This window comes from Elaeis guineensis, chromosome 2 (genome assembly GCF_000442705.2).
Source record: "Elaeis guineensis isolate ETL-2024a chromosome 2, EG11, whole genome shotgun sequence".
Taxonomy (NCBI): domain Eukaryota; kingdom Viridiplantae; phylum Streptophyta; class Magnoliopsida; order Arecales; family Arecaceae; genus Elaeis; species Elaeis guineensis.
This window is the reverse complement of record NC_025994.2, coordinates 100,397,071-100,421,881: the sequence shown is the minus strand read 5'-3', so window position 1 is coordinate 100,421,881 and position 24,811 is coordinate 100,397,071. Positions and strand designations below refer to the sequence as shown.

General features: G+C 46.5%; 1 protein-coding gene and 1 pseudogene across 1 annotated transcript; one reads left to right on the top strand and one right to left on the bottom strand.

The window, feature by feature from the left end:
* Positions 1 to 2,043: 2,043 nt before the first annotated feature.
* LOC114914512 (uncharacterized) lies at positions 2,044 to 3,170 on the bottom strand. Its single transcript, XM_073251229.1, has 2 exons — positions 3,075 to 3,170; positions 2,044 to 2,628 (listed from the first exon to the last, which is right to left on the bottom strand). Exons 1-2 carry the CDS (start codon positions 3,168 to 3,170, stop codon positions 2,044 to 2,046), a joined length of 681 nt encoding a protein of 226 aa, XP_073107330.1.
* A 776-nt stretch (positions 3,171 to 3,946) lies between these two features.
* LOC140855745 (G-type lectin S-receptor-like serine/threonine-protein kinase At2g19130) lies at positions 3,947 to 24,643 on the top strand (annotated as a pseudogene).
* The last annotated feature ends 168 nt before the right edge of the window (positions 24,644 to 24,811 follow it).

The window sequence follows — 24,811 nt, the reverse complement described above, 5'->3', positions numbered from 1 at the left end:
TTGACTGTTTGGAGCCTAACTGATGAAGCAGATTCTTGGCTTGCCAATCCCAGTCTAGAGTGTCTAGGTGCGAGGTTTTGGAGGTCCACTTGTGGTTCTAGGGTTCCTTCTAAAGACCTTTATGAGCTCTATAAAGGGGAGCCATCGAGGAGTCCACCAGCGGCTTGGATCTGGAGATTGCGTGTGCATCCGAGAGTCAGCCTCTTTCTTTGGAAGATGGCATGGGGTTAACTGCCTATACAAGAGGAGTTATGAGGGAGCGGGGGATGGATCTCCCTTCGAAGTGTCCTTACTGTTGAGGAGACACTGAGATGCTGGTGCATCTCTTATTCTAGTGTCAGAGGGCTCGATAGGTTTGGAGCCTTGCCTGTGTGGCTCTAGAGGTTGCTTGGGGTATGAGCCAATTCAGTTCTTCCTTCAGTTTCTTCATGGGAGTATGCGAGGTGACTCTTCCCGTTCGGGGTGGGGGGGGCATCAGTGCAGCATATATGGTGTATTGGATCTAGCTGGCTAGGAACAGTCAGGCATTTTATGGGTACATGACAGAACGAGATTCATTATGTAGAGAGCTCTACTCCAAGCTACAGAGATTACTAGCTTTTCCTTCGAGAGAGTGACTTTGATATATCGGGACACTTGGGACTTCCCACTGCTCATGGACTGAGATGTTTGGTCTTCATCCCATGAGAGCTCCCATGCTCGACTTTCCTCAAGATCCACTTCGATGGTAGCTCGACTGGTGGTAGTGGCAGCATTGGGTTTGTGATTCCTGGCCTGTTCGTGGGCCTTGTGGTAGCTGGAGGTAGTAATCTCTTTGATGCATCAATTGTTGATGCAAAACTGAGGGCAACATAGGTAGGCATCATCTATACCAAGTGAGTCCTTCGAGCTAATTGGTTGCTTGTGGAGGGGGACTCAGCCATAATGAGAGCATGGATCCAGCACCGAGTGGAGCCTTACAGCCATCCACTCTTTCATGACATCCGATGGGTTTTGCTGGGGTGCACTTCACTAATAGTATGGCATATTTATCGTGAGGCGAATAGTGCAATGAATTAGATTGCCTTGTTTGTTGCGTAGCACTCGAGCAACGTCTTTGGGACCGATTTGATGGTGACTTTCAATGTATTTAGAGATATTTTATTTTTTGACTTTATTAGATATACTTGTACCCTTTTTTGAAAGAAAATGGAGACTAGCAATGCATACCATTAGTCACCAAGATGTACTTATACTCGATTTATATGAACTATCCGTCTTAATCAAAAAAAAAAAATATAGTTTTGCAGCTTTTGCCTGTTAGAATACCAACAGTATAGTCCTTGCCGGCAGGATATCATAGGCTATAGGTCCACAAATATAATGGACCACTGCATCGTTACAGTCCTGACAAAGCTTGATTCACCCGTTGGAAGGATTCCACTACGCTCATGCAACATGATTGTCAGGAGAAATTTTTGGAAAGACCTAGTCTAGCTACCAGAAATATTATAGACGAAGTCAATATATATATATATATAACTGGTCACTACAGGATTACAATCCTCACAAAGTTTGATTGACCCCCGTGAAGTAGGGCTATCAGTCTAGCTCGTTGTTTGGTTCATTCGAAATATTTGAATCATTTTTTAGTCGTATTCAGCTTGCTCGTTAAACTGTAAAACCAAACACAAACAAGATTTTTAAAGTCGATACCTTAAAGATCCAAACTAGAATAAGCCTTTGTTTGATCGTGTTCGGATTGATAAAAGCCCAATAAAATAAATAAATATATTATATATTATATATATATTTATATACATATTATACTAATATATTTATTTTTTTAATATATTTTTTTAGTATATATAATTTATACTGTACATTATAGCATTATATACAGAAGCCTTAATAATCACCGTCGGATCATTGATCCAGCGGCTGAAGAAGGCTTTGTTTATCACCATTGGATCAATGATCCGACGGTGGTTATCAATTGATCAATTAACCCTAGCCTATATATACTCTCTTACACTCAAACCCTAACTGTCAGACAGCCTCATTTCATTTCATCCCTCGACCTCTTCGCCTCTCTTCACGATAGGAGGCACGAAGGAGCTTCGGCTGCTCGATCCGGACCTTTGTAAGCATGATCCGACTGTCCTCCCGCACCACATGCATGAACCGGCTCCACCATCCATCCCACCCCACCAGCCACAGTAGTGGTAGCAGGAACTTCGCCTCCACCCTCCACCATCGTGGCCTCCTCCTCCCCCACGGCTGTGCCTCCAGTCTCCGATCATCCTCCTCTGGCATCCTTCCCCCGATCTCTTTGATCCTGATCCTACTATCGTTGCAGCTCTCGGAGCTGAGGTTTTTAGTGCAGAGGCGGAGGTTGCTGTGGTCGAGGTCATAGAGGTCACGGGTGCCGAGGTCAGTCCGGTGTGGTAGCTTCCCTGCGGGGCCAACAGCGGAGGACTTGACGATGTTCGGCAGCTTGGAGGTGTCTTCGATGAGGAGGCGCAGGCCATCGACGTCGGGGGATGGGATATTCCGACAGTCGTAGGGAGGATTCTGGCATTCGGTGGAGTGGTTAGAAAAGCCCAGCAAGGTATGGATGGTCGTCTTGCATAGAGTCAGCACGGTTTCCTTCTTTATTTTTTTTCATTGTTTCCTTTGAATATTTATTTTTTATGTTACTCTAGACGAGTCAAACTCAAGACTAATTCGAACATAACGAGCTTAACGAAATTGATCTCAAACAAAATTTTTTCGAATACATTAGAATCCAAACCAAACATGAACTAAACAGTAGTTTGAAACAGTCAATCCCGAACAGCATGTCCGATCGTGTCCGATTTATTAACAGCCCTACTGTGAAGGATTCTGGTACAGTCATGCAACGTGATCGTCACTGGGCGGGTGTTAAGCCATCCGAGTGGTGTACCTATCGGCAGAGCACGAAGGGAGAAGAAAAGGATAGAACATCGGCGTGGTTGGCACAGTTTTGGATTTTGTGGCTTTCGTTTACTGCGATGCTAGGACGAACTCTCCCTCTGTTCCGGCGCCGATGCGGGTGCAACCTGCAGACTTACTGGTGCTAAGTTATAGCAGGTTTCATAGCATCTTCTCCCACAGATACAGTTGCAGAGGTTTCTTACGGCCATTTTAAACTTCCCGTCGCAGCTCATTGTCTATAGCTGTAATAGGCTGAGAGGTTGTAGAAGTGCTTCATTGGGAGATATGGCTTCAAAGTTGAAAATTCTTTTGTTTTGCTCTTTCCACAGGCTCCAACAGTCCCGTGCCATCTAATTTTTCCTGACTTCTAATTCTTGCTTGGTTCAGCAGCAAAGCAACGGAACCACTAGATTTTTTTTTGGACAAAAGAACTATCAATTTGATTGAAATTGGCTTTTATCACTTGACTCTTGATTGCCGGAAACGTAAGGCAATCTATTAGATTTTCCAACAGGACTGATTACCCGATCTTGACGGCTGGCTATTTAGCCTTGAAGGGAGGACAAGGCAGCTGTCGATTTTTCCCATTTGTTTGTTCTTTCGTGTCATTTGGGTTAACTTTCCATCAGTGAATCTTCGAATGAACCCTAAAATTATAAATGACTTAAATCCTCTCATTTCTACATCATCCATCACGAGACAGAATGGTTTGGTTGGAGGGTAAAAGGATCATTGCATAAACTGATTCTTTGAGCAAGTTGATGGTATGACTGGTACACGTTAAAAAGAGAGGGGAAAACAAGACATGCAATAAGTGGCATCTCTACCATACAACATTCCATAGACAAAGAATCAACAGGCAAGTATAAGAAATTTAATCCTCCCTTTTAATATATAACTTGAAATTTGAATGACTTTAAAATAACCTATAAAGAGGCTGCAGCTACTTCCTCTTATTTATATATATTTTACATAAGCAGGCTGGTTTCTGTTGCATGTTTCTGCCCCCATGGATACTGAGATAAGGCCATGCTCCTCTGTTTCCATATTTCTTCTCTTCTTTCTCTTCTCCTCTCAACATCCAACACTATGTAGCAACCGATATCATCTCTTTGGGCCAGTCTATCTCTGGAAACCAGACCATAGTGTCCAAAGGAGGCAACTTTGAGCTTGGGTTCTTCAAACCAGGTAACTCGCATAACTATTACATAGGCATCTGGTACAAAACAATTCCAGGCCAAACTGTATTCTGGGTGGCGAACAGAGCAACACCCATCTCCAACACCTCCTCTGCCGAGTTCAAAATCTCAGAAGATGGCAACCTAGTCCTCCTCAACAGTTCCAAAATCCCAGTTTGGTCATCCAATTCAACTCCATCAACATCGGATTCCACAGTTGCAGCTCTTCTCGACACCGGAAAACTTGTTATAAGAAATGGGTCAAACACTACAATTTGGCAGAGTTTTGATCACCCAACTGACACATGGATGCCAGGAGGATGGCTTGGAGTTAACAAGGTCACAGGCGAGTATCAGAGCATCACTTCATGGAAGAATCCCGAGAACCCTGCCCCCGGGCTTTTCGCTGAAAGTATGGATCCCGATGGATCCAATCAGTTTGTATTGCTGTGGAATGGTTCTGAAGTTTATTGGAGCAGTGGGCTTTGGAATGGCCAGTACTTCACTGCAGTCCCTACGACCAGTGAAAGTACTCCCTTCAACTTCACCTTCACCGACAACAAGCAGCGGAAGTATGCCATGTGTTGGGGAATACCGACCGACCCCGCTCGTGCCGACTTATAATCGGACATACCCGACCGACTGACCGACCGACCGACCGACTGACCGGCCGACCGACCGATCGATCGGACGCCATTACCGGCCGATTAACGGCTCTCTACCTACTGAGGATATGTCGGTCGGGCAGACCTTTTCCACTCTCCCGACCGACTGAACCAAGAAGTCTGAGGGCCGACTCTCGCAACATGCTCGGCCGACCATCAAAGGGATTCGAATCTCCACCCGACGCCACACAGCTGGCCACCGACCTAGGTCGGTCGATTCCTCCGATCGCCGTACAGCTGCCAGAGACTGTCAGCCCTGATAGCAGCATGCGGCACTGCCGTCTAAGGGCATTATCCCACCTAGGGCATTGTCAACCCTAGTGATTTGACAGCCCACGGCGACGTGACACTTTCACGGTGACTCTGACAGTCTATAGTGAGCTGACAATTCCTCAATTGTCTGCGCCATTAATGACAGCGCCATACTACGCTCCACTATATATATCGGGGAAGGCTACAGTGCAAGGGGCCCTTCGAAACAACAGGCTTGCACCCTCTCCCTCTCTCTCGATTGAGCTCTCTGTCTCCATTTCACTGTTGCCCAGTCACCTCTCTGACTTGACCGTCGGAGGGTCCCCACCGGAGCCGCCTCCGGTCAGTGTGGACTTCTTTTTTTGCAGGCGCTCGTTTCCGGCGACCAGACGACGAGAGGATTGGCCGCAACAGATTGGCGCGCCAGGTAGGGGGGGACGCAAGCATTCTCAAGCAGTAGATACTAATGACAAAGACAAGAGCCCAACGATCGAGGGTCACCGGGTCGGCGAGGTGCTCTTCCCGTCGGAAAGAGGCCTCTCCGCCACCCTCCGTGGCGGAACCCAGCTCAACGCACCCCACGGTGGCCACGGAGGCGCAGATCGTAGCAATCGTACGGCAGATGACTGTGCTGACGGACGCGGTCAAGAGCCTTCAGCAACAACCGGCGGCACGTCCGATGCCCTCCAGGAGCAACCGCCGACGCCCGCATCGATCTCTTTCGTCTCCGTGCGAGCGCCTGCCACAGTGCTCCCACGGAGAGGAGGAGGGACGGCTGCGGCGCGATGTCCGTCAGTCCCAGCAGCTCTCTCCCTCCCAGCTGGAGCGAGCGAGGAAGGAGAAGCGACCGCGAACGCCGTCCGCCTCCCTCTCAGAATCTTTCGGAGACTCCACTCCTGGGGTCTCCCAGCACCGGCGGACAGACGACTACGAACGCAGGTTCGAGGAAATCGACCGTCGGCTTGCACAGTTGCAGGTGGACGGACAGAAGTCTTCGAACGACGCCGACTTCCAGACTGCCCAACCTCTTTCCCGACTCATTCTCGACGAACCGATCCTCAGTCGGTTCAAGATGCCACACGTGGAGCCCTACGACGGCTCCACTGACCCAATCGACCACCTGGAGAGCTATAAAGCTCTCATGACGATTCAGGGGGCAACCGACGCTCTCTTTTGCATCGGCTTCCCCGCCACACTTCGAAAAGCTGCCAGAGCCTGGTACTCCGATCTTCGATCAGGAAGTATCCACTCCTTCGGACAGCTCGGGCACTCCTTCGTGGCTCACTTCAGCACCAGCCGGAAGCCGCTGCGAACGTCGGACTGCCTTTTCTCCCTCAAGCAGGGAGAAAATGAGATGCTCCGACACTTCGTGGCACGATTCAATACGGCCACGCTTGAGGTCCGGGACCTCAACGAAGATATGGCTATCTCAGCCATGAAACGAGGGCTGAGGGCGTCCCGATTCACCTACTCCCTGGACAAGACCCTCCCCCATACATATGTCGAATTGCTGGAGCGCGCGTACAAGTATATGCGCGCGGACGAAGGAGCCTCCGACCGGCGCTCAACCGAGTTCAAGGGTCCGAAGGAAAAGCGAAGGAAGGGTCGGGACCCAGCCGAACCTAGCAGGCCCCCGACTGATGGTCGAGTCTCGCCCCCGCGACGAAACCAAAAGTCGCCCCGACGGCGGACTCCAAGGCCGACGCGCCCCAGGTGTGACTCTTACACTCCCCTCTCCGCTCCCCGTGCACAGATTTTGATGGAGATCGAGGGGGAAGAATACCTGCGATGGCCTCCGCCTCTGAAGGCAAAAGGCCTCGACCGATGGAAGTACTGCCGATTCCATCGGGGCCACAGCCACAATACCGAGCAATGCATCCAGCTTAAGGATGAGATCGAAGCTCTCATCCGCCGAGGGTATCTCGATAAATTTTGGAGGAACCCGCCGACTCGACCTGTGGCTGACCGACGACCCCAGCCGACTAAGGAAGCAACCACTAATCAGCCGATGGTCGGGGTCATCAATATGATTTCCAAACGACTCAGCCCGGGGACGTCTGCTGAAGGAGAGCCCATGAAGAAGCCGCGCCCGAACGACGTGATTACTTTTACAGAGGAGGACGTTCGGGGCATCCAAACTCCCCACGACGATGCTGTTGTTGTTTCGGCAACAATAGCAAACTATGATGTAAAAAAAAATTTTATAGGTAATGGAAGTTCGACAAATATTTTGTTTTACTCGACCTTCTCCCGGATGCGACTGTCTACCGACCGACTCAAGAGGGTCTCTACGCCCTTGATAGGATTTGCCGGGGATGCCGTCTCAACGGAAGGTGAAGTTACCCTGCCCGTGATGGCCGGCATCGAACCACGACAAAGCACGGTTCATTTGACTTTTGCGGTCGTCCAAGTGCCTTCGGCCTACAACGCCATACTCAGAAGACCCAGACTTAACGTCCTCAAGACGATCGTCTCAACGTACCACCTCCTAGTTCGGTTTTCGACTAGGAACGAAGTCGAAGAGATGCGCGGAGACCAACAACTCGCTCGTCGATGCTTCCAGATCTTCGCTCAGAATGACGAGTTGAGGGGCTCCCTGATGATCGACAAACTAGACCAATGGGAGGAGGAAGAATGGGGCTCGCCGGCTGAACAACTCGTGTCAATCCCGATTGCGGGAGACCCTGACCGAAAGGTATGGGTCGGGTCTCAACTACCCGACCCAGAACGGCGACGATTGACAGAGCTACTAACGGACAACGCCGACATATTTGCTTGGTCGGCAGCAGATATGTCGAGCATCCCCTCAAAGACAATAACCCACCGACTCAACATCGACCCGACGATGAGGCCGGTGAGGCAGAAGAAAAGGTCCTTTGCTCCCGAAAGACAGAGGGCCATCGACGAAGAAGTGGATAAGCTGCTCGAGACGGGCTTCATCAGAGAAGCCGTGTATCCTGATTGGCTTGCCAATGTTATCATGGTCAAGAAAGCCAACGAAAAGTGGAGGATTTGCATCGATTATACCGACCTGAATCAGGTCTGTCCAAAAGATAGCTTTCCACTTCCAAAGATCGACCAGCTGGTGGATGCGACGTCTGGATTTCGACTGCTCAGCTTCATGGACGCCTTTGTCGGGTACAACCAGATCCAGATGACGCCCGAAGACGAGGAGCACACTGCCTTCGTGACCCCCAAGGGCCTCTACTGTTATCGAGTGATGCCCTTCGGGCTGAAGAACGCCGGTGCCACCTACCAACAACTTGTCAATAAGATCTTTAAAGACCAGATCGGGTGCAACATGGAGGTATACGTGGACGACATGCTGGTGAAAAGTATGCAGATTTCAGATCATGTTCAGAATCTCGAAGAGACCTTCCGCACTCTACGACAACATCGAATGAAGCTGAATCCGACTAAGTGCACTTTTGGGGTGACCTCGGGGAAGTTTCTCGGATTCCTCATTTCTCAGTGAGGGATTGAGGCCAACCCTGAGAAGATAAAGGCGATCATCAACATGCATCATCCAAACACCAAGAAGGAGGTCCAACAGCTGAACGAAAAAATCATCGCTCTCAGTCGGTTCATTTCTCGATCAGCTAAAAGGTGCCTCCCATTTTTCAAAACTTTGCGGCAGGCGAAGGGTTTCTCTTGGTCGGATGAGTGCCAACGGGCCTTCGAAGATCTGAAGAAGTACTTGGCTTCCCCGCCGCTACTTGTGAAGCCGTAGGTCGGGGAGACCTTGTATCTCTATTTGGCCACCTCCTCTGAGGCGGTCAGTTTGGTGCTCGTCCGAGAAAATGAGAGCCGAACCCATCAGCCTATCTACTACACCAGCAAAGTGCTCCGCGGTGCTGAAGTTCGATATTCGAAGATGAAAAAGATGATTTTCGCCTTGACCGTCTCCGCACAACGACTCCGCCCATACTTCCAAGCTCATGCCATATTGGTTCTCACCAACCAGCCCCTGAGGGCGATATTGCACCGATCGGATACGTCGGGACGACTGGCGAAGTGGGCAATGAAGCTCAACGAGTTCGACATACAGTACCGACCACGGCCTGCCTTAAAGGCTCAGGTCCTGGCCGACTTCATCGCCGAGTGCCCGACCACCGACCAAGGGTCGGGAGCTGCGGACCCGGGATGAGATGCGATCTCCCAGCCAGACCCGGTCTCCACCTGGGTACTGCACATCGATGGAGCTTCAAACACTCAAGGGAGCGGGGCTGGGTTCCTGCTCACCAACTTAGATGGGGTAGTCACCGAGTACGCCCTCCGATTCGACTTCAAAGCCTCCAATAACCAAGCCGAGTACGAAGCACTCCTCGCCGGCTTGAGGATGGCGAGGGAGCTGAGTGTCGACAGCCTCCGGGCATTCTCTGATTCTCAGCTGATCGTGGGGCAGGTCAAAGGTGAATTCGAGGTGCGAGATCCGACCATGGCCAAATATCTCCAGAAAGTGAAGGACCTCGTAGCGCGCCTCAGGTATTTTGAAATTTCCCACATCCCTAGGTCAGAGAATGCCCGGGCCGACGCACTCTCCAGACTGGCGACTTCGGCTTTCGACTCTTTGGGCCGGACGTTCGTGGAGAACCTCGAGTAGCCGAGTATCGATCGGGTCGAAGAAGTACTACAACTAGCAGCTGAACCAAGCTGGATGGATCCGATTGTTCGGTTCCTGACTGACGGAATCAGTCCTGAAGATCCCACGGAGGCCAGGCGGCTCCGATGGTCGGCCTCCCAATATGTGATCATGGATGGCCGACTCTACAAAAGGTCGTTCTCCCTTCCCTTGCTCAGGTGCTTGGGACCGACCGACGCAGACTATGCTCTCCGAGAAGTGCACGAAGGAATCTGCGGGAATCACTTAGGGGACAAATCTCTAGCCTACAAAGTCCTGCGACAGGATTACTACTGGCCCACCATGAGGAAGGACGCGGCTGAGTTGGTTCGGAGGTGCGAGCCTTGCCAGAAGTACGCTAACGTGCAGCACCGACCGGCCAGCCAAATCGCTCCTATCGTCGCTCCATGGCCCTTCGCTCAGTGGGGGGTCGACATTCTCAGTCCTTTCCCTCCAGCATCGGGTCAAAGAAAGTTCATAGTTGTCGCCATCGACTACTTCACCAAGTGGGTGGAGGCCGAGCCCCTGGCGCAGATTACCGAGCGAAAGATGGAGGACTTTGTCCAAAAATCCATCATCTTCAGGTTCGGATTGCCGCATACCATTATCACCGACAATGGGCGGCAATTCGACAACCAAGATTTTAGAGATTTCTGCGCAAGGTTTCACATCACGCACCGACTGACTTCGGTCGGGCACCCACAGTCCAATGGCGAAGTCGAGGTGACCAACCAGACCATACTACACGGGCTCAAAACCCGACTAAACGAAGCCAAAGGCCTCTGGATTGACGAGCTGGGCTCCGTTCTGTGGGCTTACCGAACGACCCCCTGCGTTCCGACCGGAGAGTCGCCTTTCGGTTTGGCCTATGGGACGGAGGCGATGATCCCACTCGAGATTGGGCTGCCATCTACCAGGGTCGAGCGGTATCGAGAGCCAGACAACTCTGATTGTCGGAGGGCCGACCTAGACCTCCTCCCCGAATTACGAAACGAGGCCCAACTTCGCATGGCTTCATACCGACAGAAGGTAGTCCGGTATTACAAAGTCAAAATCAGACCAAAGCTTTTCAGGTCTGGTGACTTAGTCCTGAGAAAGGCAGAGGTCTCGAAGCCCCTGGACCAAGGGAAGCTGGCTCCGAACTGGGAAGGGCCCTACACGATAGCAGACACCTATGGTCCGAGGGCCTACCGACTGGAGACTCTGGAAGGAAAACCCATTCCCCGGACATAGAATGCCGACAACCTGAAGTTGTATCACCAATGAACTTTGTACTTGTTCATTCAGAATACAAATCCAGTTTGAAATTTCGGAGTTTTAACTCTTCGACTGACGATCGGCACTCATCGAGAAGATCGGGTCCCGACGTCCCGACTCGAATTTTGTATCCGTGTAGAACCGACGGCCCTACCGCCGATGACGTATCAGTCGCTCACAAGGGCCATCCACGGCGATGGGAGTTGACACTCCTTCTACAGTCGAATTTTCAGGCCAGACTATCGGCTAACTTACCGATTGAGCCCCGACCGAGGAAAGGTGAAATGCCTATGCGACCACCGTCGCAACTTGCCGACCGAGCTACGGCCAGTCGAAGGATATTCGGCTTGCCACCGTCTATCACACGATGTGACTACAGTCGCATTCATGACTCACCGACCGAGCTACGGCCGACCGAAAGATATTCGGCTTACCACCGTATATCATGAGGTGCAGTATAGATACCCGACACAAGGGTATCGGGATCCGACTTATCAGCGTTCCCCTGACTAAATGCACCGGACGACATTCGACTGAATGCGTCGAAAGAGACCTGACTACCGAACCTTTATCCGGCGGTTGGTCGGCTTCCGACTCAACGAACGCGCCCGACACGCGGCTGGGGAAAGGATGCCCGACTTACGACCTCGACCATTGAAGGCCGAGCCAAAGTCGGAACTTGTTCTACCTTCGTGGTGGCACGGGTTGCCGAACGTCCTAACCGACCTATATGAGTTAGCGACTTGCGGATGCATTCTACAACACATGAGAAAAACAGGCAGAGAAAAAAAAAGTTTAAGTCCAAGACTCTGATTTCATTAAAGATCAAAATAAGCTTTACAAAGATGGGCCGAAGCCCGGATACAAGCTGGAGCAAAAGCAAAAAGGAAAAACAAAACCGACTAATCGTCGAAGTCGGCCTCTTCCACTGGGTAGCGATGGGGGATCGTCGGTGGATCCGATCTGGCTTCGACAGTCGGGGCCGACTGATCTTCGGTAGCCGGCTCTGCATCTTCTTCGACTTCCACCCTGGTGGAAAGGCCTTCCGATACTGGTTCGGCCGTCTCCTCCGCAGCTGGGGCCTCCGGCTCTGGCAGAACTATACTGCTGAGATCAAGTTTCAGGTACAGGCCTCGAATGGCTTCCTGAGCATCCTCGTACCCGACCCGGTATGAAAGGAAGCCGCTCTCCAGAAGCTCTCCTCGGTACTCTTCTGAGTCCCGGAAGTCTTCGACGGCCCGACCCAAGGCCTCCTTCGCTGACTCTGCTTCGGCCTTCGCGATGTCTGCGTCGGCCTGGGCATGGATAAGCCTTCCTCGGCCTTGGCGAGATTTTCGAGACTTACTCAGAGCTGCTCGCGGTCGGCCTCCAGCTCCTTAGCAAAGCTGTCTCGCTCGTGCCGAAGCCGGCGGACGGTCTGGGACTTCTTCTTCGTGTCATCCCTGGCCGACTGCAACTCCGACTCCGACGACGCCAAGGCTCCCTTGAGTCGGGAGACCTCCTCCGTAAGTTGGGAGACCTCCCCCTTAAGTCGGCCCTCCCGATCGGTCGACTGCTGCAGCTGGTCGACCAGGATGACCTTGTCGGCTTCAAGGCCCGCGACCTTGTCCCTCCAGGCCGCGTGCATGTCGTCAAACTTCCTGTATCCGGCCTCTAGCTCGGATATATTGAAGACCAGCTGCACAAAACAAAGCCGACCGTTAAGGGACCAAACTTACGGGAGCTACATTAAAGGCAAAGAAAAAGAGAAACTTACCCGGATCATCATCGGATAAAATGAAGACAGCATGTCGGAGACACGCTGGTTCTTCATTGCATCGATGTCGGCAGGAAGGAGGAGCGCCTGGCACAGTCTTCTGGACAAGTCGTGGTTGGCCAGGCCCGACGCACCTTCGGAGAGCGGGAAGTCGGTCGATCCTCCGTCGGCCGACCGTCCTTCGTCGCCCGACGCCATGGGGGCCTTCCCTCGGTCGGACGCCCAGGCCCTAACGTCGGAGATCGATGGTAGGCTTGAGCCCGACCGAGTCTCCGCCGACTGCGCGGCGGCAGCAGGCGCCGACCTCTCGGGTCCGCGGGCCTCCTCCCGGTCTTCCTCCGCCTGCTGGGCGGTCGGTGCGCCGTCTACGGACTCAGCAGCCCGTCTTTCGGGCGAAGCGGTGCCCTCGCTCGATGATCCCTCGGACGGCACTTCAATGAGCACTGTCGGCGCCGACAGCGCGATGACCGGCTCCGCCCCCGACCCAGTCGGTTCGCTCGACGGAGCCGCATGGGGCCTCTTGGGAGGCTGCGATGGTCCGGCACCTTGCGCCGGCCTCTTCCTCACGGCGTACTGACGTACGTCGGCTGCCGTCAGTCATGTTCTCGGTGGCATGTCTGAAAAAGACGACAGATGGTCAGTACCGAAAAGGGAAAACAAAAAGAAAAAAAAGGGGCAAGAAAAATGAAAAACCGACCTAGGCGGGGGACCGGGCTAAGGCCGGCGTCGTACAGGGCCTGCTCGGTGACGAGCTCACTCTGCTTCGGCATCGAGATGTCCTTCAGCCGGTAGAAGTCCTCCCGATCTTCAGCCTCCACCCGACTGTTCTCGTTTGGCTCAGTTCGGGGGTTCCACCAACGGACAGGGAACCCCCAAGGAACAGAGGACGATGCAAAAAAGAACTGGTTCTTCCATCCGTGAATGGACGATGGAAGACCAGTAATGAAGGAGAGCCCTTTTCGAGGAACGAAGTACCACCACCCTCGGACTTTAGGGTGGGGTCGGAGGATGAAGAAAGCTCGAAAAAGGGAGATCCGAGGTTCGGTCTGCAAGAGCCGACACAGAAGTGCGAAGCTGACTATCAACCGAACTGAGTTCGGCGCAAGTTGTGCCGGGCACAGCCCGTAATAGTCGAGGATGTTTCGGACGAACTCCGGAATCGAAAAACGAAGGCCGGCCCGGAGGTCCTCCAAGTAGAAGGCCACCTGGCCCTCAGGTGGGCTGTTAACCCGACCGTCGGCACCAGGGGCGAACAGCCGAAATTGCTCCGAAATGCGGTACTGCTCCCGGAGCCGATCGACATTCGGCCCCGAAAGTGAAGAAACCTCCACCTCTGGGGTCGACCGAGTGTCGTCGGTCGGCTCTCCCGACTGACCACCTCGTGGGGACGTCCTAGCCATGGATTCAGACGAATGGCAGGGAAGAAGAAGAAGGAGATGGTGAAGACGACAATGGCCCTTAGGAGAAGAAGGAGGAACTACAAAGGAAAGGAGAAGCGGGAGAGTACCTGGAACGAGGACTCACGCGGGCAGAGTCTCGACAGTAAAATGAGGAGGGTAAAAAACTGAATGGGGGCGACTCTGTATATATAGTACCCCCCGATGGTCGAGATGGAGGCACGACCAACGAGGACTCCCCAGATCCTACTGTGTGGCATCATCCGGGCCGTCCGTCGGTCCGACGGTTCGACGCACCTGCCTCCAGATCAAGCCACGTCACCTCCATCTGCTCCAACGAACCCGTCCCAATGGCCGCACGCCACATGGCGTAAAGGCCGCGACGTTTCGTATCCCCGAAGGGACGGCAGGAACGGCGGTTCCCCTTCCCGATGGGATGAGACGTCTGACACCGACATGACACTTGACGCCGATGGGACGGGACATCTGACTCTGACTGGACACCTGACGCCAGCGAATCGCTCGGCATTCATGAGATACCTGACATCGTATCAACCCGCGGTACGGTCGAAACTTGGCACACGGTGAATCCACTCCTTTTCGCCCAACGTTGCTGCCCAAACGAAGGCATCGGTCAGCGCACCGTCCGACTCAGGAGTGGAGGGGGCAACTGTTGGGGAATACCGACCGACCCCGCTCGTGCCGACTTATAATCGGACATATCCGACCGACCGACCGACCGACCGACCGACCGATCGATCGGCCGACCGATCGATTGATCGGATGCCATTACCGATCGATTAACGGCTCTCTACCGACTGAGGATATGTCGGTCGGGCAGACCTTTTCCACTCTCCCGATCGACTGAACCAAGAAGTCTGAGGGCCGACTCTCGCAAAATGCCCGGCCGACCGTCAAAAGGACCTGAATCTCCACCCGACGACACACAGCTGGCCACCGACCTAGGATCGATCGATTCCTCCGATCGCCGTACAGCTGCCAAAGACTGTCAGCCCTGACAGCAGCATGCGGCACTGCCGTCTAAGGGCATTATCCCACCTAGGGCATTGTCAACCCTAGTGATTTGACAGCCCCATGACGACGTGACACTTTCACGGCGACTCTGACAGTCTACAGTGAGCTGACAATTCCTCAATTGTTTGCGCCATTAATGACAGCGCCATACTACGCTCCACTATATATATCGGGGAAGGCTACAGTGCAAGGGACCCTTCGAAACAACAGGTTTGCACCCTCTCCCTCTCTCTCCCTCTCTCTCGATTGAGCTCTCTGTCTCCATTTCACTGTTGCCCAGTCACCTCTCTGACTTGACCGTCGGAGGGTCCCCGTCGGAGCTGCCTCTGGTCAGTGTGGACTTCCTTTTTTGCAGGCACACGTTCCCGACGACCAGGCGACGAGGGGATTGGCCGCAACACCATGTATACCATCCTCGACAGTTCTTTCATCACTCGGTGTGTGATTGATTCATCTGGGCAATTAAAGCAATGGTATTGGCTGAACAGCTCCCAGGAGTGGCAGACAGTCTTTACTCAACCTGTGGCCCAATGTGATGTCTACTCTCTGTAATATCCCAGCCTATAATCAAGCCCAAAACCCAAAACCATATAAAAAAAGGAGAAAACAGAGGAATCGGGAGGAAGAAGACTCCCATTGAGAGTCTTCTTCCCACCGTGAAAAGGAGAGGGAAATCCGAGTAAAAAATAGATTCTTCCTCTATAAAACCCAAGCCCCTCACCTCCTCCTTCGAGAATCATCCTAAAATCTCTCTTTCTCCCGATTTTCCTTGTTCTCGGATTGAAGGTTTTGGCCGGCGATTTAGTGGCCCAAAAACACCACAAAGAGCAAGGTAATGAATCGAAGACTCCTTTCTTCAATTTCTTTTGATTATAAATCAGGATTTCTATCGATTTATTGCTTTTTTTTTTTGAGGAAAACTTCAAGATTTTGAAACCTCTATTTTGGCCGTCTGTGTATGTGTGTTTTCCGACGCCGTTCGCTACCGGCGAGCACCCGGATCGAGTGTCACGATTGCGCCGCCTCAGCTAGATCTCCCCTCCCGTCGTTTCGACAAGATCCCGTGGGGGATTTGGATGGAAAAGAAGGGGGGATCGCATCTCCTGTTTCAGCCAAGGGAGGCCGCGGGAAGAAAAGAAGAAGGAAGAAGAAGAAGAAAAGAAAAGAAAAGAAAAAGGAAAAAGAAAAAGAAAAGAAAAAGAAAAAAGAAAAAGAAAAGAAAAAGGAAAAAGAAAAAGAAAAAAAAAGGGAAAAAGAGAAAGAGAAAAATAAAAAATAAAATAAAATAAAAAGAAAAAGAATAGAAAAAAATTTTCTCTCTCCTCTCTCTACCTTCTCTCTCCAATTTCTCTCTCTAGATTTTCTCTCTATTTTCTCTCTCTAGATTTTTCTCTCTTTTTGTGGATTTTATCTCTCTAGAATCTTTCTACTCTCTCTCTGATTGCATCACAGACCCTAGGATATATTTGAATTAAAAATATGATGAATTGAGATTGCTCCGAAATTCGTGCAGTAGATCTGATCCCAGTTCGATTCTATTCAAAATTTGTAACACTTGATTCATATTGAGTCACCCTGATAGGACCTCGGATGGTCTCGACCATGATTGCCTCATCTGAAGGATACGAAAATTTCTCTCTCCACTTTTTCTCTCTACTTTCTCTCTCTAGAATTTTCTCTCTCTTCATGGAATTTCTCTCTCTAAAAGTATTATGGATCAGTGGAGGATCTAGATACTTAGATAAATTCTAATTTTGATTAATCCTAAGAAAGATCCTCGATCTGTGTTATTAGGATCGATTATCGGTAATTTTCTCCATATATGATCTTTATATTTGATCAGGGTTATGAAGAGATGATTATCTACAAATGATATCGAGTGGAATATTTTGTTAAAGAATTTATAAATCAAAGAAGAACATTGATTTTTGTGCTTGGATCAGTCACCGATAAAGGTAAGAATCCCTATACATGATCACTATTATATATTGCTATTTTATTGTTGGTTTTGCATTATTGGTTTTGCGTTGTCGGATTTGAGATCGATGAATTTATTATATCTGAGATACTGTTATTTGATTTTGAGCATGAGTATGTTATGTCAATATATATGTATCAGAGATTGATGGCATGATTATATAGATATGACATATCTGAGTTGATCATAATGCAAGACAGAATTGATTTGATGAAATCAACACAAAATGATTAAATGAAAAGAAAGAGATATATGGTATGGACTAGTCTTGTCATGTGGAACAGTCCGTCAGGAGCTTATGCCAGGGACAGCCCCCACTGGCTTACAGGTGGATCAGCCGGCCAGGAGCTCATGCCTGGGACAGCCCGCCAGGAGCTTATGCCTGGGACAGCCTCTCACGGGCTTTCGTACGTGGGACAGCCGGCCAGGAGCTCATCCTGGGACAGTCTTGAAAGATTTTTTAAATGGATTCGATCCGGATGATGACTGAGGTATAGAATTGGATAGTCCAGAACCAGAAAGAAAAGGTTAAAAATCATGTGATTATGAAAGAAGAAATGAAAGATAAAACATGAAATAATTGTTGAACAAAAGTGTTTTACCTGTTAACATATGATGATGCATCTATTTTGACAAGACAGAAAATTTATAAATATTTGCATTATTCTGGACATTGAACATGAGATTTTATATTTTATTGCTTATCCTTATTTTCAGACTATATTACTATATCAGTGTGATATGGAAATTCTTATTGGACTGTAAAGCTCACACCCCTTCATCTTTCTTTTTCTTCTCAGAGTTACAGGATGACTTAGATTGGCTATGGCTTGGATTTACGGGTGAGCAGAAGGATAAATAGAGTGTCATAGTATCTAATCAGAGAATTGATGAAATTTAAATTATAATTATGCAAGATTTTATGAATTATATTTGAAATTAATTGTTATGGATGTTAAGGTTGTAATATTTATTTTGGCCTTGCATATTCTTTAGGGCTTGCTCTAAGGAGTGTGTGGCCATCACGTATCCGACCCGGGTGTTGGGTTCGGAGCGTGACAGAATGGTATCAAAGCCTAGGTTGAGATCACCAGAGATTATAAAGAGATATTAAAACTTTATGTAAGATCAGTAGGATGTGACAGAGTGACATTTGAGCTTAGAGCTTAGGTTACGTTTATTCGGAGACAATGATACAAGTGATTAGGATATGACAGAACAGTACTAGAACCCAAGTTTAAGGTCACTAGGGATTGTCATATAAGTGATATCAAAACTTTGAGATTATAATCACTAGAGTATGATTGATAATATCGGAGTTTAAGATTTTGATCATTAAAGGTATGATAGAATGATATTAGAGTTTAGGTTATGATCATTAGAAAATATGATTTAAGTGGTATTTGAGTTTAAGGTTATAATTATTCAGAATTGTAATTCTAGTGATATCTGAACTTAGGTTATGATCATGAGGAACATGATAGACATAAAAGAGAAGATTCAATATTTAGATTTTGAATCAATAGATATTAAGATGAAATTTAGGTATAAGTGGCATATTATATCTATAATAGAATTGATGAGTTATATCTTAGATTTCAATTAGTAAGGTTGACCTTAGTATGAAAAGAGTTGATCCTTGGAATGAAGTGGGAGGTATTGATAAGTTATGTTAAGTATACTAGATGATTTTGGAATGTTAAACTTATATGATTGAAGATCATGATACTTTTCTAATTTCGATGATAATTGTCTGATGCGTTATGAATTTTGGATTTATCAAAAAAAAATTAATTAGGGTATGGTCTAAGAAGAAATTCCATCATATGAGAGAAAAATATTTTTGAATATTGAACCTACAAGAGGATCATAAATGAAACTTAATTTTAAATAAAAAATATACTTGAATTTTATTATGAGAATATGAGATACACATCTTGGTGAAATCTTTGGTTACTCAAAATATCATATTCTGAATATGATTCTTCGATCTTTCAAGTTGCATTGAATTTCAAGTCAAAAGCTTACTTTTCTAAGTGGATCAAAAGTATTTTGATATTGTTGTTAAAAAAAAAAAATTATTTTATCAGAGTATGATATATAGGTTATGATAAAATTCTTAATAATTTATATTTTCATCTTTGGATTAGATTCTTTAATTGTTGAAGATAGTGGAGTGTATTAATTATTCAAGTCAGAGTTTGGATTTCTGAATTGAAATAAGATATCTTGCTAGTATTAAATTTTGAATGACTTATACAAGGGATAAGATTTTTTTATGAATTTATCAATTAATATTAAGGGTTGTAATGAAGAGAGCTCTACAAGAAATAATCAAGTTAATTTTACTTACAAGGATGTTGGCTTGAGTTCTTCTAGTTTGTTCAAGTTGGAGTTAATTCTTTTACAAAGAAAGATTGGTTTGAAAAAAAAAAAAAATTAAATGATTGTAAGGTAAATCTAAGGTTAACTCCAATTGATTCTAGATATGTTGGATTCTTGAAGAGTGATGAAACTTATACAATAATTTCAAATATAGGAAGTAGATCAAGATTTAATTTTTATATGCTATGCCCAAAGGTAGTAAAGATGAAGAAACTTAAAATTTTATCCTAAGTCTTATATGAAATTTGAAGGTTGGATCTATCCTGGATCGATCTAACATATAAGGATATTTTTATCTTTGATATAATTATATAATTTGATAAATTAAGGTCAGAGTGCGCAGCAAAAGCATAGTGGGTTAAATTGATTAGAAATATTAATTCTTTGATTCCGAAGATATTATGGAATACATTAGTTGTAAACAAAGAATGATTTTAATCTGATCATAGTTGGATAATTTTTGTTAGTAGGTTGCTTCATTAATAGCTTGATAGTTCTGATATTAGTTCAAACTTAGAATGTCCTGATATAGATCTCATATTTTTTATCTAATATTGTTACTTGGACTGATATAGAAGATTGAGGTTTTCTTAAGATGAGAGTCTATATATAAAATTTGTTGGAAGGTCAAGAGAAGAAAGAAATCAATGATTGTGAAGAGTGACCGATGTTTGACCTTTATTTATTTTCTATCAAGGGTAGTCTGAGATAATTATGAATTTTGAGTGAAATGTATTAGACAAATAATGGTGGTATATTAATACAAGTCCAAAATGTTACGGTTCTTCAAAAAGTTGAGAAATCAATAAGAAGGGATGAGTTTGAGATTTCAAATAATTTTGCTATAACAAGATTATGAGAAATAAAAGACATTATTGTAAGCTTGAGAATGACACGAAGAATGTATACTTTGAAATATATCTCGAATAACATAACTTAATTTCGAGGACAAAATTATTTGAAGGGGGGAGAATGTAATATCCCGGCCTATAATCAAGCCCAAAACCCAAAACCATACAAAAAAAAAAGGAGAAAACAGAGGAATCGGGAGGAAGAAGACTCCCGTTGAGAGTCTTCTTCCCACCGTGAAAAGGAAAGGGGAATCCGAGTAAAAAATAGATTTTTCCTCTATAAAACTCAAGCCCCTCGCCTCCTCCTTCGTGAATCATCCTAAAATCTCTCTTTCTCCCGATTTTCTTTGTTCTCGGATTGAAGGTTTTGGTCGGCGATTTAGTGGCCCAAAAATACCACAAAGAGCAAGGTAATGAATCAAAGACTCCTTTCTTCAATTTCTTTTGATTATAAATCAGGATTTCTATCGATTTATTGCTGTTTTTTTTTTAAGAAAACTTCAAGATTTTGAAACCTCTGTTTTGGCCGTCTGTGTATGTGTGTTTTCCGACGCCGTTCGCTGTCGGTGAGCACCCGGACCGAGTGTCATGGTTGCGCCGCCTCAGCTAGATCTCCCCTCCCGTCGTTTCGACAAGATCCCGTGGGGGATTTGGATGGAAAAGAAGGGGGGATCGCATCCCCTGTTTCAGCCAAGGGAGGCCGCAGGAAGAAAAGAAGAAGGAAGAAGAAGAAGAAGAAAAGAAAAGAAAAGAAAAAGGAAAAAGAAAAAGAAAAGAAAAAGAAAAAAGAAAAAGAAAAGAAAAAGGAAAAAGAAAAAGAAAAAAAAAGGGAAAAAGAGAAAGAGAAAAATAAAAAATAAAATAAAATAAAAAGAAGAAGAAGAGAGAAAATTTTCTCTCTCCTCTTTCTACCTTCTCTCTCCAGTTTCTCTCTCTAGATTCTCTCTCTATTTTCTCTCTCTAGATTTTTTTCTCTTTTTGTGGATTTTATCTCTCTAGAATCTTTCTACTCTCTCTCTCTGATTGCATCACAGACCCTAGGATATATTTGTATTAAAAATATGATGAATTGAGATTGCTCCAAAATTCGTGCAGTAGATCTGATCCCAGTTCGATCTTATTCAAAATTTGTAACACTTGATTCATATTGAGTCACCCTGATAGGACCTCGGATGGTCTCGACCATGATTGCCTCATCTGAAGGATACGAAAATTTCTCTCTCCACTTTCTCTCTTTACTTTCTCTCTCTAGAATTTTCTCTCTCTTCATGGAATTTCTCTCTCTAAAAGTATTATGGATCAGTGGAGGATCTAGATGCTTAGATAAATCCTAATTTTGATTAATCCTAAGAAAGATCCTCGATCTGTGTTATTAGGATCGATTATCGGTAATTTTCTCCATATATGATCTTTATATTTGATCAGGGTTATGAAGAGATGATTGTCTGCAAATGATATCGAGTGAAATATTTTGTTAAAAAATTCATAAATCAAAGAAGAGCATTGATTTTTGTGCTTGGATCAGTCACCGATAAAGGTAAGAATCCCTATACATGATCACTATTATATATTGCTATTTTATTATTGGTTTTGCATTATTGGTTTTGTATTATCGGATTTGAGATCGATGAATTTATTATATCTGAGATACTGTTATTTGATTTTGAGCATGAGTATGTTATGTCAATATATATGTATCAGAGATTGATGGCATGATTATATAGATATGACATATCTGAGTTGATCATAATGCAAGACAGAATTGATTTGATGAAATCAACACAAAATGATTAAATGAAAAGAAAGAGATATATGGTATGGACTAGTCTTGTTATGTGGAACAGCCTGCCAGGAGCTTATGCTTGGGACAGCCCCCACTGGCTTACAGGTGGATCAGCCGGCCAGGAGCTCATGCCTGGGACAGCCCGCCAGGAGCTTATGCCTGGGACAGCCTCTCACGGGCTTTCGTACGTGGGACAGCCGGCCAGGAGCTCATCCTGGGACAGTCTTGAAAGACTTTTTAAATGGATTCGATCCGGATGATGACTGAGGTATAGAATTGGATAGTCCAGAACCAAAAAGAAAAGGTTAAAAATCATGTGATTATGAAAGAAGAAATGAAAGATAAGACATGAAATAATTGTTGAACAAAAGTGTTTTACCTGTTAACATATGATGATGCATCTATTTTGACAAGACAGAAAATTTATGAATGTTTGCATTATTCTGGATATTGAACATGAGATTTTATATTTTATTGCTTATCCTTATTTTCAGACTATATTACTATATCAGTGTGATATGGGAATTCTTACTGGGCTGTAAAACTCACACCCCTTCATCTTTCTTTTTCTTCTCAGAGTTACAGGATGACTTAGATTGGCTATGGCTTGGATTTACGGGTGAGCAGAAGGATAAATAGAGTGTCATAGTATCTGATCAGAGAATTGAAGAAATTTAAATTATAATTATGCAAGATTTTATGAATTATATTTGAAATTAATTGTTATGGATGTTAAGGTTGTAATATTTATTTTGGCCTTGCATATTCTTTAGGGCTTGTTCTAAGGAGTGTGCGGCCATCACGTATCCGACTTGGGTGTTGGGTTCGGGACGTGACACTCTCTATGTGGCACTTTTGGTATTTGCGACGAGAAAAGCTCGGATAATATTTGCAGCTGCTCCCCTGGTTTCGAACCAGCTTCAATGGAAGAATGGGAGCTCAACATTTGGAGCTCAGGGTGCGTGCGGAAAACCAGTTTGCGATGCAGTAATAAAAGCTCGGCTGGTGGAGAAGAGGATAGATTCCTTGAGATGACCAATATGAGATTGCCTGCCAGTCCACAGAACTTGACTGTTGGGAGTGCTGAAGACTGCGAACAAGCTTGCTTGAACAACTGCTCTTGTAACGCGTATGCTTATGTGAGTGGATGCTTAATTTGGACTGGAGACCTTCGGAACCTTCAACAACTCTATGTTGGTGATAGTGGAGCTGGTACTCTTCATCTCCGGCTCGCTGCCTCTGACTTCCCCGGTTCAAGTAGCTCGCATAAAATTGTAATTGATCTAACTCTTAGTGTCATCGGTGGAGTTCTTGGGATCTTGTGCGTTCTTGTAGGACTAATTTGGACATTTCAAAGGAGGAAACGAATTAGAATGTCAAAACAAGTTGAGGGTTCTTTGATTCTGTTTACTTATGGCGATCTGCAGCGTGCGACCAAGAACTTCTCTGAAAGGTTGGGCAGTGGTGGCTTTGGCTCTGTTTTTAAAGGGACATTAGTTGACTCAACTGATGTAGCTGTGAAGAAGCTTGAAGGCTTGAGACAAGGTGAGAAGCAATTCCGAACGGAAGTGAGCACATTGGCTGCTATTCAACATGTCAATCTGGTTCGTCTTCGCGGTTTCTGCACCGGGGGCAGCAAAAGGCTTCTAGTTTATGAGTACATGTCAGGAGGTTCCTTGGACTCCCTTCTCTTTCAAAACAATTCCACAGTTCTAGAGTGGAAGATGAGGTATCGAATTATTCTTGGGATTGCGAGAGGATTAACCTACCTCCATGAGAAGTGCAGGGAGTGCATCGTACACTGCGACATAAAGCCAGACAACATACTTCTAGACAAGGATTTCTGCGCAAAAGTTGCAGACTTTGGCATGGCAAAGCTCATCGGTCGTGACTTCAGCAGGGTATTGACAACCATGAGGGGAACCATTGGCTATCTCGCGCCTGAGTGGATCTCAGGCCTACCAATCACCTCCAAAGTGGATGTCTACAGCTTTGGGATGATGCTCTTTGAGTTGATATCAGGCAAGCGAAACACAGCGCACTCTGAGGATGGGAATGAAATCTTTTATCCTTCCTGGGCTGCAAAAAAGATCATTGAAGGCGACATATTTAGCTTATTGGACCACAGATTGAATGGTGCTGCAGACATTGAAGAGCTAACCAGAGTCTGTAGAGTTGCTTGCTGGTGCATTCAAGACTCTGAAGGTCACAGGCCAACAATGGGGCAGGTGGTGCAGATCCTAGAGGGAGTCCTGGAGGTGAGCATGCCACCACTTCCTAAGGCTCTTCAGCTTCTTACCGGAGATCAGAGCTAAATTAGTAATCAATTGCCATCCACTGAATACGAAGATCCACTTGATCAATCTCAGGATTTCTGTCGGTAAAGTCAATGATATGTAATGGGTTATAAAGTTGGGCTTGTCGGTGTCATTATCCTTAAGATGGATGTTTATATGAGCGGGTGACGTTCAATAGTGCTGTACCCTCTATTTAGTGGCATAAATGAGTTTCCAACTCATTAGTTATAAAGATATCTATTTATCGTCAAGGCATCTATTTCACAATTTCTCAGTGTTACTGAATCGCCTCAACAATCAAACCACATATTCACGTATATATGTTTATGAAGTTCGAGGACCCGCCACCAGAGTTGATCATACCATGGATGTTTTCTTCATTGCAGAAATTGTTAATTAGAGGTGGAGGAGGCCTTTTC